We start from the raw sequence: 15,000 nt of genomic DNA, 5'->3' as shown, positions 1-15,000 counted from the left end.
TTATAGCACAGTCATGTGGTTTACCTGTATAGTAATATATACGGAAATCTTTCTATTTTATTTGGAAGCATACATGTTAGTAAATGATATATGTAAAAGTACCAGGGAAATGTGAAATGTGCTGTTGCTGGCAGACAGCATCAGTGTGAATCATTATGGTATTCCATAGTTGAATCATGGAATTTTCTTTAGAACATGAGGACAGTACAGTTGGGGTACAGTAATCTAAGTAAAGCATTGTGAATCTTTATTCAAGATATGATATTCTTCTTTATTTCATCATCAGGAAAGTGATGGAAATATGAGATGTACATTATGGTGTAATTGTAGAACTTTTTTGGGATTTAACAAAAAGCTTCAATTTTGTTTGTGATCAGCAAGTTTTGGTCAGGTGTAAATGAACCTTCAAAGTGAAAGAACTACTGCTGGAGACAAGAAATATGTGAGGTAAAATGAGTAAGGATTTTTTTAAGCATGGATTAGTTCTCACTGATGCAAAGTTGTGTCAGATGAGGAAGATATACCATGAGGTCCTTTGACCCTGAGCATCAATTTTTCTGGTTTTCCAGGTGGTATTAACTTGGATATAAACATGGATTATTTGGATTACAATTTGGGCATGTTGTCACTTATACTTGAGACTGTAATATTGGCACTTATTTGTATGAAAATGATTTGGATAATTGTACCACGAAGATTATAATAAGATTAAGAGGTCTGGGAACAAATGCATTTAACAGAAGAAATATTTCCTACCTTCTGTGATTATCTGGAGTTGATTATCTGTACACATGAAGCTAATAAAAATAAATCTAGGTAATATAGCCTGAAACAAAAACTTGTGTCATAGGAGATGGAAGGAATCCTGAGGTACACATATAAACCTTTATTCCATCTGATGAATCAAGATCAGGAATTGTATGGTAGTGTTTATGGTTCTTATGCAAATCTAATATTTGAGATTTGTATAGAAACAGTAGAGGTGACATAGCTCAGTGGTAGAGCGCTAGCTTTGCAATCGCATGGTCCTGGGTTCACGCCCGGCTGCCCTTCTCAGTCGACTCAGCTGTGAATGAGTACTGGTATGCTGACGTCAGCATACTGGGGTCAAAGTTGGGGTGGAAAGGAACTGGCCACCCTACCGCATCATCCCGCAGCTTAGTAAGCTTGTTTCTTTGCAAAACATGTCGCCTATGTCCAGATCGGATATGGGACCAACTTTGACTTTATAGAAACAGTGCTAATCAAGCTAATACACAACTCTTTTTCTCTCTTTCAGGAAATTTTGTATGATGCTCAAGTTTTTATTTCAGCAGAAATTCTTCCTGAAAATGCTATTACACATTTCATGGTGTACAACTCATCATACAAAAAACAAGCGACAAAAATCCATCTCTTCTCACTTGCCAAGCCATTCAGGATACATGTACTGAATGGCAAAGTGTTATCTTACCTTACACTTATTTTACTGATAAGGAAAGCACATCCTTGGAAAGTGCCAAGATCTAAGCACTGGAGGATATCATCTGGCGTAAAATTGGTTATGGAACAATGTTGTTGTGAACAAGTGAATCATATTTATGCCTATGAGAAGTTTTTGGTGATTTGTGCATAAGGAAAGCTGAGTATTGCACAGGAGTATTGATTGTGGTGAGTGGTAAGCACTCAAGAACCTGAATTATAAACATGCTATTTTTAACTGTTTTCAAGGAGAAATGATAAGACAGTTCCAGAAGAAGAGATCATATGAAATGGTCAACTAATTGATTGGTCTTTCAGATACCTTGACGAGTTATGAGTATATCATAAAAAAAATTATGTCTGCAGTGTCAAATTGGAGGAGGAACATTATGATATTGTTAGGGATTCAAGACCTATATAAAGAAAATATGGAAGAGCTTTCGAAAGAAACAGAATGAGTTCTTGGAAAAGACAAGGATAACAATGAACAGGAATGATAAAGGTCAATATCAATGATGTGGTGACATTTTCATGTAATGTTGAGAAGTCTGTGTGCATTTATTCCCAGTAGTTGCAGCATAACTCTGTGTATTTCTTTACAAGTTCTGGAAAACATGTATCAGGCTTCCATCAAAACTGTATACATCTATTACAAACATAAGTTAAGTCATCATCTACAATAACAGTGTAAGAATGAATATCAGAGCCTTTCCTTGGACTAGGCTGTAAGGAGCTGGAAACTGAACTTGAGGTTATTTAGTTTTATTGTGAAAATTTTCATTTCCTGATGGAAGTTTGGCTCTATGTTTTTTCCTCGTGATGAGGATACTGATATAATTGCATTTATTCCTCAAGTTGTACACATCAGTGTGGCTACCAGACACATAACAGAAATCTGGAACTTCAGAAAGTTAAACAAAAAGAAAGATATTTTAATTGATATATAGCTAGTATCCAATGTTTTTTCAATGAGTGATTCCCATAACACTTAAATATTGATTTCCTGTTGTGATACTGCAAAACAAACTTCCAGCAGTATTGGCTCTTGATTAGAGAGCTTTTGTGTAAAATGATAAGACAAATATGATGAACACAGGGCTTTATCTTCACAAAATTATTTGTTCCCAAGCAAGAAAGAAGACCAGTAAACTTACTCTTCAGATAACACAGCAAAACATAAACAGAAGAATATATTGTCATATTCTAGCATATGGTTACTGGAAATTATCCTTTGATACAGAGAAATAATGTTTTCTTTGTAGATGAATGGGTCTTGGGCAGTATGAAAGTTGCAACACAACTTTATCCAAAAATGAAAGTTTTCTTCCATTTTCTAGCAGGTAAAGATTTAAATGACAATTGAAAAAGATATGCACCCAACTAAATGGAGGGAAATATTATGGAGATGCCATGATATGACCAAAGAATCATGAATAGAGATTATTTCAAAATATTGGAAGGTATATACATAATGGTGAAAACCATTCTTCTAAGTGTTGTATCTCGTAATTTTTTTTTTCTCATATTACAAGGGAATAGAAAGCAGAATACATTTTATTTATTTATTTATTTACTTTTTTACAAACCATGTTTAGGAAGGATTCTACAAAAGTGAGACTTTTTTGATGGCAGTCTTGTGAAATTTACACATGAAAAAGGTGTATACAAAATTACATAATTGCATTCTTACATAATATGAAGTGTAATGAGCAGGGGTGTTGATCATGAGGCCTGTCACATGCTTGAATGTGATCCGCAGGCCATGTGTCGCTCCACCTGTGCCAGATGATTTGCGACTCAACAATTTTTTTTTTCTCTCTCTCTCTCTTTTAAAAGTTTACTTATATTTCTAGTGACACATCACTACAGTGTTCTGATGAAGAAAGTTTCCTTACATAAAATGCTAATTGGAATTTTATCAGTGAAAGAATGGTAAGCCTAGATACCAAGAGACAGATTTATTGTTTATCTATGGCATTAAGGGTGCCACTGTGCATTGACTGCAGATAAAGACACTCTTGCACTCGTTTGTTGCTAAAAGCTTTCTCTAAGTATGTGAGTTGACTAAATCCACCTTTCATATTGGTCATAAAACAGTCCATGATCTACTCATCACATATATTATTTGGCTCCTGGCATGCTGTCTACTCATTTTATATAGCCTCCTATTGTGAAACAGAACAAAGGGTGGCCACCTGTCTTTCTTAAGTAGCTATGAAAATGAAGAAAGTAAGAGTTCCCAGTTCAATGGTTTCTTCATGAAAAAGGATAGAAATCTGCAAAATGGTGAACCCACTAGAAAGAGGTTGGGAAGAACTTTGCCGACGATGATGGCACCATAAGTAAATATGGAAAATTGAACTTCTATTTGTGCAAAATTAATATGACACCAAGTAAACTTTGTTCAGCGAAATGCAAAATAGATTGATAAATGTTTATAGACGTGAAATCCATATAAAAAGGAAAGAAAAAAGTGATCCTACAACAGGAAGGTGAAAACACAGGTTTGACTGGAGCTCATAAGAAGTATTTGAATGGCATTGTTTATATCTAATAGGTATTTACTTGCTTATCTGAAAAATATCACTATAACACAGGCCTAGTTGATTGGATGCTGTAGGTCTGAAGTATGGTTTTAGACATTGTAATATTTTCTTTAAGATACTTTCACATATATGAATGCTGAATTTTTGCTGTGATGATCTTATGTTGACCTTGGCATAATGCTCTAATGGAGAGCATTGCCATGCCAGAAAGTTTGGGTTTGTTTACATGGGAATGCTTACGTAAAGGCCAAAGTATGGATGGTCACATGTGACTTATCCTAGGAAAAATACAAAGGATAATGAAGAAAACTAATTGTTGTATTCACTCTTGATATCTGATGATAGGATTACAAACACAGAAAAGGTGTATTATACATGAGTGTCTCGTGTACGTAATCCTTGGGCAGCTTTTGCAATATGTATTTTTATAACATGATGCTTCTGTCATCATAGTTTTCTAATGAAAATTTTTTGATACTGACTTGATTACACCAGTGAAAGACCTAAAAGAATCACTGCAGCCAGGGAAATAAAATGTCTACTCCTATGCAGTTGATTTGATAAGAGGTCCTTCAAGGCAGAATTACATCATACTGTTATTTCTACATTTCAGATTGTATCATCTCTGGAGTTCATGATATTAATTTTGGTAAAAATGGAAGAAATGGTATTTAAGTAATGTAATCAGGTTAGAAGATTTTCTGTTTGATGTCTATGTGTGTTATGTGCATACATAGGTGTGTATACAGTTTATGGTATCCCATTTCTCAAATACACACGAGTTGAAATTCAAATGCAGAGGCAAATATTATGAATATGTACAAGTATGTGTATAGGTTGTAACTGATATTTTTCATGACTGATATCTGGTAAAACATTAATGAAGTCTTTGGTACTTGATTTGAATATGTTTTGTTCACCAATGTTTAATTTTTTTTTGTGCTTTCTTCTATAACTTATGTAGTATATATTTTGACATGTCTCCTGCGTGGTAGTACTGTGTATTCTTTATTTTGCTTCCTCTTATTTATTACAGGTTTCTTATGAGTTTGAAAAAGCCTGATTAGATGGTTTGAAAATGCTCATGAAGGGATGTTGTGTCCATGTGTTGTGTCTTGTTATTTTCCAATTAAAAGGTTAAACTGAGGAAGGTAGTCATGAGGTAGAGCTAGACTGCTTATCTTATAAAGATGACAAAACTTCCTTCATATATAGCAGGTTTAAATGAAATGAAGACAGTAAATGTACTTTTCCCTCTAGAGAAAGGTGCTAGTTATAGAGAAAATGCACAAAGGAATGTATAAAAAAATGTACAGGGGAATTCACATGTGTATCTTTTTAAATGGAAAATATGGTCTTCTAAGAATAGAGAGAGAAACTAACAAAGGGATCTCCTTCATAGAATGTTGAAGAGGTAGAAAAATTTCCAGGGCAGCTTTTCTCTTGAGGTCCACCAATATTTTTTTAACCTGAAAATTGAAATACCGTTTTGAACCCAGAATCTTTAGCTTACACTTGACTTGAACCTCCTGGCAGACAACTGAATCATCGCATTATGGAGCTAGAGAGTGAGGTGGAAGAGGCAAAGGCATCATCAGTTATGGCTCCTATGGCCATGGCTGCAGCATCACCATCAAGGTCTGCAGGAGGAAAGAATGGTGATTTAGATAGAAAGATGGCAGAGCAAAGTAAGTCTGTTTTTCATTCTTTCTTGTTTCAAAATCTTTTAATGCATTTTTAAGTGGTATCTGAATTTGAAAGACGTTAAGAGGTTTATGTCCTTTGTATAATATTGTAAGATGGCAGAGCAAAGTAAGTCTGTTTTTCATTCTTTATTGTTTCAGAATATTTTTATACCTTTTTAAGGGGTATCTGAATTTGAAAGACATTAAGAGGTCTATTTCCTTTGTATAAAATTGTAAAATGCTGATTTATGTTAATGATTTTTCTGAACTTATTTGCATTATCAATTCAGACATGTTATGTGCATCTCCACATATTACACATTATAGAGTGTGACTGAAGTAACACTAATACTTGCTTATTAGTGTGATGTTAATATATCCCTCTTGCAAAAGGTGAGAGGATTGCATCACTGGAAGAAAGTCTAGCAAAGAAGGAAAGTGAGATGGCAGCCATGGAAGAGAGGTACAAAAAGTATCTTGGGAAGGCCAAGTCTGTCATCAAGACACTTGACCCCAAGCACAACCCAGCTCTTGTTCCTGATGTCTCAAACCTCAGGTCAACTATCCATGAAAAGGAACGCATTATTGAGAATCTGGAGGTGAGAGCGAGAGAGCTGTTAAAATGGCTACAAAATAAAATTTCTTTCAGTTTCTTCTCATACTCTAAATTTAACTAGGCACAGGCAGTACTATAAGGAATGCCATCTTACTTTTTAATTTCATTTCAGCGTGAAAATGAGAAGACCAAAATGATACGTGATATGGAAGAAAAGCTGATTACCACTGCCTTCTACAATTTTGTAAGTTGAGAGAAAAGACTTGGGGGCTGAAGTCATTTCCAAATTTTGTAGTTTCATATTTGTTTTTATTGTTTTTATTATTATTATTATTATTATTATTATTATTATTATTATTATTATTATTATTATTATTATTATTATTATTATTATTATTATTATTATTATTATTATTATTATTATTATTATTGTTATTGTTATTGTTATTGTTATTGTTATTGTTATTGTTATTGTTATTGTTATTGTTATTGTTATTGTTATTGTTATTGTTATTGTTATTGTTATTGTTATTGTTATTGTTAGTTGTTATTGTTTGTTGTTATTATTATTATTATTATTATTATTATTATTATTATTATTATTATTATTATTATTATTATTATTATTATTATTATTATTATTATTATTATTATTATTATTATTATTATTATTATTATTATTATTATTATTATTATTATTATTATTATTATTATTATTATTATTATTATTATTATTATTATTATTATTATTATTATTATTATTATTATTGTTATTGTTATTGTTATTATTATTATTATTGTTATTGTTATTGTTATTATTATTATTATTATTATTAATGACATTATTAATATTATTATATATATATATTTTTTAATTATTATTATTATTTTTATTTTTATTATTGTTATTATTATTATTAATTATAATTGTATTGTTATTATTGTTATTGTTATTATTACTATTACTATTATTTTTCTTTTTTCTTTTTTTTCATCTTAAATATTTCGTTTTTTTATCCTGAACAGTTTAGTAGAAGGATAAGAAAGAAAGCAAAGTTGTTAATTTTTCACTGTTCTACCACAAAAGGTTTTAGCCTTTTATTCCCAATACCTTGACTTTGCAGATTTTTTATTCTGATGCTTTTGATATTGGCACCATTATTATTGCTATGAACAGTTTGATTAGCTTAATGTCATTAAGATATAACAATAAGGATAGTTATATGATTTAAAAGAATCGTTATGGAGATCAAGGAAAAGTGTAGAAGGTGAGATAGATAGGACTGATAATTGACTCCCTGGTGACTAAGCCCTCATAGAGCTATCACTGTATAAATATAATTGATAAACTAAAATTGCATAGGACATAGCCTGTAATTATGCCATTTTCATCTGTTGGATTCGGGTACCTCGCTGCCTGCACAAAATGGCACAAAATCTGAGCATTAGGCTTACTTGAGTTGTGGCTCTCCTGGGTGTGTGCGCACGCAAACTCTTTGTCTGCTGTTTGAATTGTTATTATCTCTGTCTGTAGATAAATGTTTTTGATATTTTTTTCTATTTTTCAAGGTCTAGATTTGTCATTTTGATATACTATATCAAAATGGAAGTAGAATGTCATTTTTTGTATTTTTAAAAATGTTTTTGTAATATTCAATTATCTGTAATTATCTGCACCACTGGTCATGGCAGACAGGAATAAGATCCTGAGAATGGAAGTAGTATACTCCCTGGAGCCAATGCTCTTCCAGTCATGGCACATGGATGATACATTCCACACTCTTTTACCAATGGAAATAATGCTAGAGGCCCTTCTTAAATGCCTACTGAGTTTAATCACACTCAAGGAGCTTTATGCTCTTGTAGTGTGTCATTCCTTTCACTTGGCCTTCAGCCAATTTTTTCATGACAGCATTTTCCTGTCACCCCAGCTCTTAGCCAAATTTTTCCACGACCACTTATTCCAGTCACCTGGCCCTCAGCCAAAAATTTTTCATGATGTCCCATATATCCAAGGGATAATACAAACATGACTATTTTTCATACCTTCACCTTTGTTAAGTATAAGAATACTTTTTGCATTAGCTTTGAAGCTCAGTAGTATCATAGAAATATGAACTCTGGATTTGTTTTTGCTTTCAGGGCATGCAAATGCACAGGCAGATGATAAATCAGCGGCTCACCACAATGGACCAGGGTCAGTCCTTCCTCTCACGTCAGCGCCAGGCATCTTCCCGCCGTGTCCCCATGGGTAGCAATGTTGGCAACAGGTTTGAAACATGATTTTTTATTGTTGTTAGATCCCTTTGCAAGCTTTGTAACTACTAAGTAAGCTACATTTACAACAAGAAGTTATACTCAGGCCTTTCATTCTGAGGTTGTCAGGAGAGAAAAAGAGCTATACTTTTCTCCAGAAAGCTTGGATATTTAGGCATTTACTTGTGACTGTGAGTGCCTTGCTTTGTGATACTATGATAAAGAAAAATATGAATGTGAGGGTTTCTTTTCCATTTGTAAATTGCCATTACTCAGATTTTGTAGCACCCCTATCAAATACAAATAAATGCTAATGAAAAAAATAGAATACATCTCTTTGTTCAAATTGTTACTGAGAGAACAGGATGTATTTTGTTATTAGTGCACTTACTTTTGCTGTTGAAATGTGCCTTTTTTATGCTCTCAAGGGAATGCAGGGAGGAACTGCCAAACCAAGTTCTCAGAGTTGTGTAGATATCAATAAAAAGTTGTATTTCTTTTATTGCCAGAGCTTTCTGTAAATGCCATAACACATAATTTTGAAATGTTAATAATTGATTTTTATTATTTGATGTGAAAAATGGAATCTTTATTAGTAACTTTAAGGAAAATTTACATTGATACATGTACATTCACACACACATGGTACATCAAATATGAAGAATAATATGTGATATATATTATATATTTATAGGAAGATTAAAAAAAAAAATATGAAAGCAAAAGCACAAATATGTATACAAGTTCGTCTGAATGCATCTTGCATATGTAGTTTTATTTACTGCATGGCATTATATTCCTTGAATACAGATTTTTGAAAATTTGTATAAAATGAACATACATTTTAGAGCTACACTTGATAAATAACTCTTTTAACACAGTCAAAAGATACTGAGACCTCACTTGACTCTTTATCAAACAGAAGTAAATTGTTTTGTGGTAGAGCAATGTTATGTTTAATGAGTTGGTTTTTTCTGTATTTTTGTTTTCTTTTGTTTTACTGTTTATCAGTTTCACATTGGCTTTGTGATTTTTATTCTATTTTGAAGATTTTATTTAAATGAAGTGTATAATACTAAGGAGGTCTGCAGTTTGAGGCACCTTTATGTATAATGTATCTCTAAAATTTATGTTCATTTCAGTAGTGACTGATGATTGCTTTATCCTTTACAGTATAACCAAGTACTTGACAGATATTGCTTTGTTATGATGCTGCACTTTTTGCTCATATATTTTTGGAATTCAGACAGAATTTTTTTACGGTATTCCTAGAGCCTATTTATTCTTTTTATTTTGTGAGATTTTATTGTACTTTGTCTTCTCTAATGCTATTATGATGATTTATGGATACAGTATAAGATTCTCCTCAATATCATACATAACTATAGATTGTTTTAACATGTTTATAATGTAGGAAGGTTGTCTTACTAACCATGTATAAACCAAACTTGCAACATTCAAAGGCCATGGTCAGTAGAGGTTGAGAGAAGATGAAAAGGATAATATTAATGATTATAAAATGATATGTAATACAAGTGATTAGAGATAATATTGATAAAGACGATGGTAATAACTGATTTATTAAGGATGTTGATAGTGATGATTATGATAATGACATTAGTGCTTATTATTATTTTTATTCTTATAACTACCATTATGGTGTTACAGTGATAGTAATTGTAACAGCAGTAATAGTAGTAGGAGTAAGAACAAGACAATAATGACAATGTTATCAGTAATTATTACATAAAAGAAAAGATAGAAATGATGATAATAATGATACCAATAATAATTGTAATAGTAGTAATACTAATAATAATGATTAAGATAATGATAATGATAATAATGATAAAATGATTATGATGGTGATCTTAATAATAATAGTAATGACAATAATGATAATAATGATAAAGATAATGATAATAATGATAAAGATAATGATAATGATAATAGTAATGGTAAGGATGATAATGATAATGATTATTATTATTGTAATTATGATTATAATGATGATGATAGTGATAATAATAATAATAATAGTAATTATAATAATAATGATAATAGTAATAATAATAATAATAATGATGATGATAATAATAATGATAATAATGATAATGATAATAATGATAATGATAATGATAATAATAATGATAATAATAATGATAATAATAATGATGATAATAATAATAATAATAATAATATTAAATAATAACAATAATGATAATAATAATAATAATGATAGTAATAATAATAATAATAATAATAATAATAATAATAATAATATAATAATAATGATAATAATAATGATAATAATGATAATAATAATAATAATAATAATAATAATAATAATAATGATAATAATGGTAATAATAATAATGATAATACTAATAATGATAGAAAAAAATATATAATGAAAATGACCGTGATGATAATAATGATAATGGTGAAAATGTTAATATTAAAAACAGTTACTAAAATGATGGCGATAAATAAGAGCTATCTTTCTGTAGGCATGGAGCAAGCTCTGAGCATGACCTATCCATTTTCTGAGGGTGTCTGCAGCTGACTGATTTAGCTCTTTTCATGAGTAGCTCTTCGTTTAAGAAATTGACACAACTATGTATTATGTTTATGATAGGTTTCTCCTGATAAAGTGAGATTCCAGAAGAGGGATATAGGATCATATAATTTCTGATATGTTTTTTAAATTTATTTCTTTTGATGCTCATAAAGAATTTCTTGAATATTTGAATAAAGGATGTTATAAAAAGTTATACATAAAATTACTCTACTGAATAGAATACAATGAAATAGAGAAACAGCATAGCAAAAGAATATGTATAAAAAGTCATATTATTTAGGTACTCCAGCATTAGATTCAGGTTGCGGCACAAGTGTAAATGTTGGTATTTTATTATACATGGTTATGACACCTTTAACCCATTACTGCCAGGATGGAGTATGTTCTTACATGCTGTATCCTCTGTGATTGCAGAATACAGTCAATAAAGTTATGGTGCTAATTATTTTGAACTCCAGAATGTATGAGCATTGCTGTGGAAATTGCTTTTCCAGAAGTGCAAGTACTGATTTGCATAATTTTTTGACTTGAAAGTAACCCTTATTTTATGTGCGTTTCAGTGAGTTTTATGACTATTAGCGACAGCGATTGTGTGGTTCGCGCCCCATCCCCATGCATGGTTAGTAAGTTGTGTCGACAAGTTGCATGTGTCGATACACATACACATGTATGTATACCTACCTGAATATTAAATATGTATGTTTTTTACCTAGGTTAGTTTATTGAAGATCTTTTACTTCATTATTTTTTCATAAGATTTGCTTAGAAAGTTATAGATATCTTCTAAAATGTAATCTGATATATATTCAGATATCAGTATAAAAAGTATAGGTATGGATAATATTTTCTTCATTATCAAAAATTTGGGATTCTTGCTCTTTCATCTTAGGGTGATTTAGTAAAAAGTTCTTAATTTAGAATCATATTAGTATTTATCATTATTGTTTTTTTTTTTTTTTTTTAGGGGGAGGGTTAATGAAGAAATATATATTTGAAGATAATTAACAAATGAGGTTATACTGCATTATGCCTGTAGTTCATATGAGTGAGTTGATTACCAAAAGTTTTCATGATGCCTTGTCATAAAACTCCCGATTATCTTCATTTGCCAGGCCCTTTTAGTATTCTCTGTGCTTCATGTATCCTCTTGTCAGTTTGCCTTTAGCTTGCTCTTACTTCCTTGGACAATCCGCTCATTTTCGAGGGAATTCAAATCATGATATTGGTATGATATCTCATTCAAGAGTTTTGCTTGTCTGTGCGGTTATGATCATTACAAGTGAAATGCTCATAATATATTGAATGATACTGACTATGGTTTTGAATTATTATGTTAAGATTATTAAACTTGTGGCCTTTTCCATTATTTGTGACTCAATCCTCAGTTCCTTTGTTGGTTGAAAGAGAAGGTCCATTAAATCATTGTTTGTATAGAAATGATTATGCTCAGGCAAGTGAATGTTCAAATTTTAAAAATATTTTCTTTTAATAGTCTCAGCAAAATTATATAGGATCAGATAAGATGCCACAGAATTAACCTTTCATAAAAGAGAGTGTGAGGAAGGCATTTGCTTGCAGGGGAGAAATTATTTCATTGATTTAAGTATTGCATAAGAACAAGAACTGAGGGGCACATAGTTATTAATTGAATCAGTTGTATATATGTATATGTAATGTAGCTAATTTGACCTTTGACTTGTTTCATTTGTGATATTGTAGGAAGTTAATGCTATAATTTATATTATTTTGGAATATAGAATATTCATTTCCAATTATGAAATGGACTAATAAGCAACTTAAAAGAAAGGAAAATAGCATTAAAGAAATTTTACTGTTTTCACTTTTTTATTTTTAAATTTTGTGTCCTGCATCCTACGTATTTGATAGATACTAATGTTTTTCTCCCTCCATCTTCCAGACATACTCCGTCCAGTAGTCAGTTTGAAGACATGCGGATCAGCTGACTCCGTGTGTGTTCGTAGTACAGAATAGATAGTATTATACAATCAAATCTTTCAAATTAGGATATCAATGTGATAAATAAAATTTCTGTATTTTCAGAAGAGTATTGAATTTTACAGCAAGGGAATTGATGAATGGAAAACAAGCATGTTTAAAATGACATTATTAAACAAATGTATGTTTCTTTACTTATTCCAAATTTGATTTCTTGATGTAATACTAAGACAGCAAAATGAGTTGGAGTAAGATATGAAAAGGATGGGCATTGATTTGAACCCCTTTTAATTTCTGAATCACATTTTGGTTCTATAAAGTTGTAGTTAGCTTTTAAATATGTTACCTTAGTTACAGAATGAGTTTAGTTAGCACCTCACCATGGAGAATTGCTGCACAGGGTGTTGGCTCACAAATGAATGACAGAGAGCAATAATATATCTAACCTGCACAAAATTATAGACTATTTGATTCTGGCCAAGCATTAAGTTTTGCCTGTGCTGCAATATGTTACCTTTGGGGGGAGTCTAGAAAAGACACTGACCAAAGAAGGATGGGACGATTCTTTCATAGCAACATTGTATATCAATTTTCACTCTGAGAATATGACGTGTTATGTAATTTACTAGTGTATTATTATTATTATTATTTTTTTTTTTTGTATGGAATAATTTTTTAAGACTATGATTCATGTGCTTTAACCGAGCAGCATTGTTGCACAAACATGTTTCACATTTTTAAATTTTACAAGCTTGAATTACTCTACGTAAATTTGTTCTATGTTGTGTATGTTGCATAATATTAAAGATTATATGAAAATGGTACTTATAAATGACATGTACTCATATAAATGTGATATCTGAAACTAAGTGTTGAATTAATAATTTGGAGATATACAAGAGCATACCAAGTGTCCAAAATGTATTTTGTGAGTAATTGATGTAGAGGTGTGGGAATTCTTTTTTAAAAAGTATAAACAGTGTCCCTGTTATAAACTTCTCCATATGTTTAACAAATTTATTTTAAGTCTTGTGTTCTATATTACTTGGATAACAACTAAATTTTCAATTACTTGGGAAGATGGCAAACCATATATATGGCATCAGGATATGAAGTGCTGTCATTTAAATGCAGGTTATTCATGCCTTCCTACTTTAGGTTTTAAGGTTAAGCTATTGGTTAGGTTTTATAATGTAGAAAAGTCTAAATAAATAAACATTAGTTATCTAGTCAAATCTTTATTTACCTGAAGTCCAATGTTAACCCATTTCTACTGGGGATGGGATGTATGTATCAGCCACACCCACTGTGATTTTAGCTTAGAAATTAAGTTTACACATAGATGGCTCAACAAGTGCATAGTCACCCAGGAATCCATTACTAATTCTGCATATTTTTTTCTTGATTTTCGAAAATAGTTTTTTATTTATTATTGCTATTAATTTCGTTAAGAACATTGTAATGATTATAATGTGAATAGTAATAATAATGGTATCGGTATTAATAGCATTGCATGAATTTTTTTTTTCAGAAAACTTGAGGAAAGGGTGAAGCAGGTGAGGTTATGTAGGCCTACTGATTGATTCATGGAAGACTTGAGTACTATTGAAGTTACGCATGTGTAGAAACAATTCATAAAACTAAACTACAGTGGACATTACATTCCCAGCATTAATAGGCTTGAAATGAAATTCCCACAAGATAGAAAGATGTGTATATGAGTGTCTGTGTATGTGTATATATGTCCACTGTTCTTATATATGCAATAACTGAAAGTATAGATATATACACCAACTGTTAGTCAAAATGTCTGCTTGGTGAACTAACCATCTGTCCGACACCCATGCAGAGTGAGACCATTGGGATAGTATGTTAAGAGGCGTAATTGATCGATATGAGAATGACCTGTAGGGTATTTTGAATGTGTGCTGTGTATCCCCCTCTCAGCATCTTCAATCA

At 31.0% G+C, this 15,000-nt stretch overlaps 1 protein-coding gene across 2 annotated transcripts in view; it reads left to right on the top strand.

Annotated features, from left to right (window-relative positions):
- LOC113830518 (hook microtubule tethering protein) overlaps positions 1 to 14,270 on the top strand; it is a 159,927-nt gene extending 145,657 nt beyond the window's left edge. Inside the window, exons 13-18 of one of the 2 annotated variants that reach the window (XM_070126397.1) lie at positions 5,544 to 5,695; positions 6,086 to 6,291; positions 6,421 to 6,492; positions 8,391 to 8,518; positions 11,646 to 11,704; positions 13,004 to 14,270. In XM_070126397.1, the coding sequence (XP_069982498.1) occupies positions 5,544 to 5,695; positions 6,086 to 6,291; positions 6,421 to 6,492; positions 8,391 to 8,518; positions 11,646 to 11,664 (577 nt within the window). In that variant the 3' untranslated portion in view covers positions 11,665 to 11,704; positions 13,004 to 14,270. The remainder of the gene's footprint in view (positions 1 to 5,543; positions 5,696 to 6,085; positions 6,292 to 6,420; positions 6,493 to 8,390; positions 8,519 to 11,645; positions 11,705 to 13,003) is intronic. The other variant, XM_070126396.1, reaches the window with a different exon arrangement.
- Positions 14,271 to 15,000: the final 730 nt, after the last annotated feature.

The sequence above is a fragment of the Penaeus vannamei genome, chromosome 10, assembly GCF_042767895.1.
Source record: "Penaeus vannamei isolate JL-2024 chromosome 10, ASM4276789v1, whole genome shotgun sequence".
Taxonomy (NCBI): Eukaryota; Metazoa; Arthropoda; class Malacostraca; order Decapoda; family Penaeidae; genus Penaeus; species Penaeus vannamei.
Note: the sequence above shows the minus strand (reverse complement) of the source record. Positions and strands in the feature narration are given on the sequence as shown.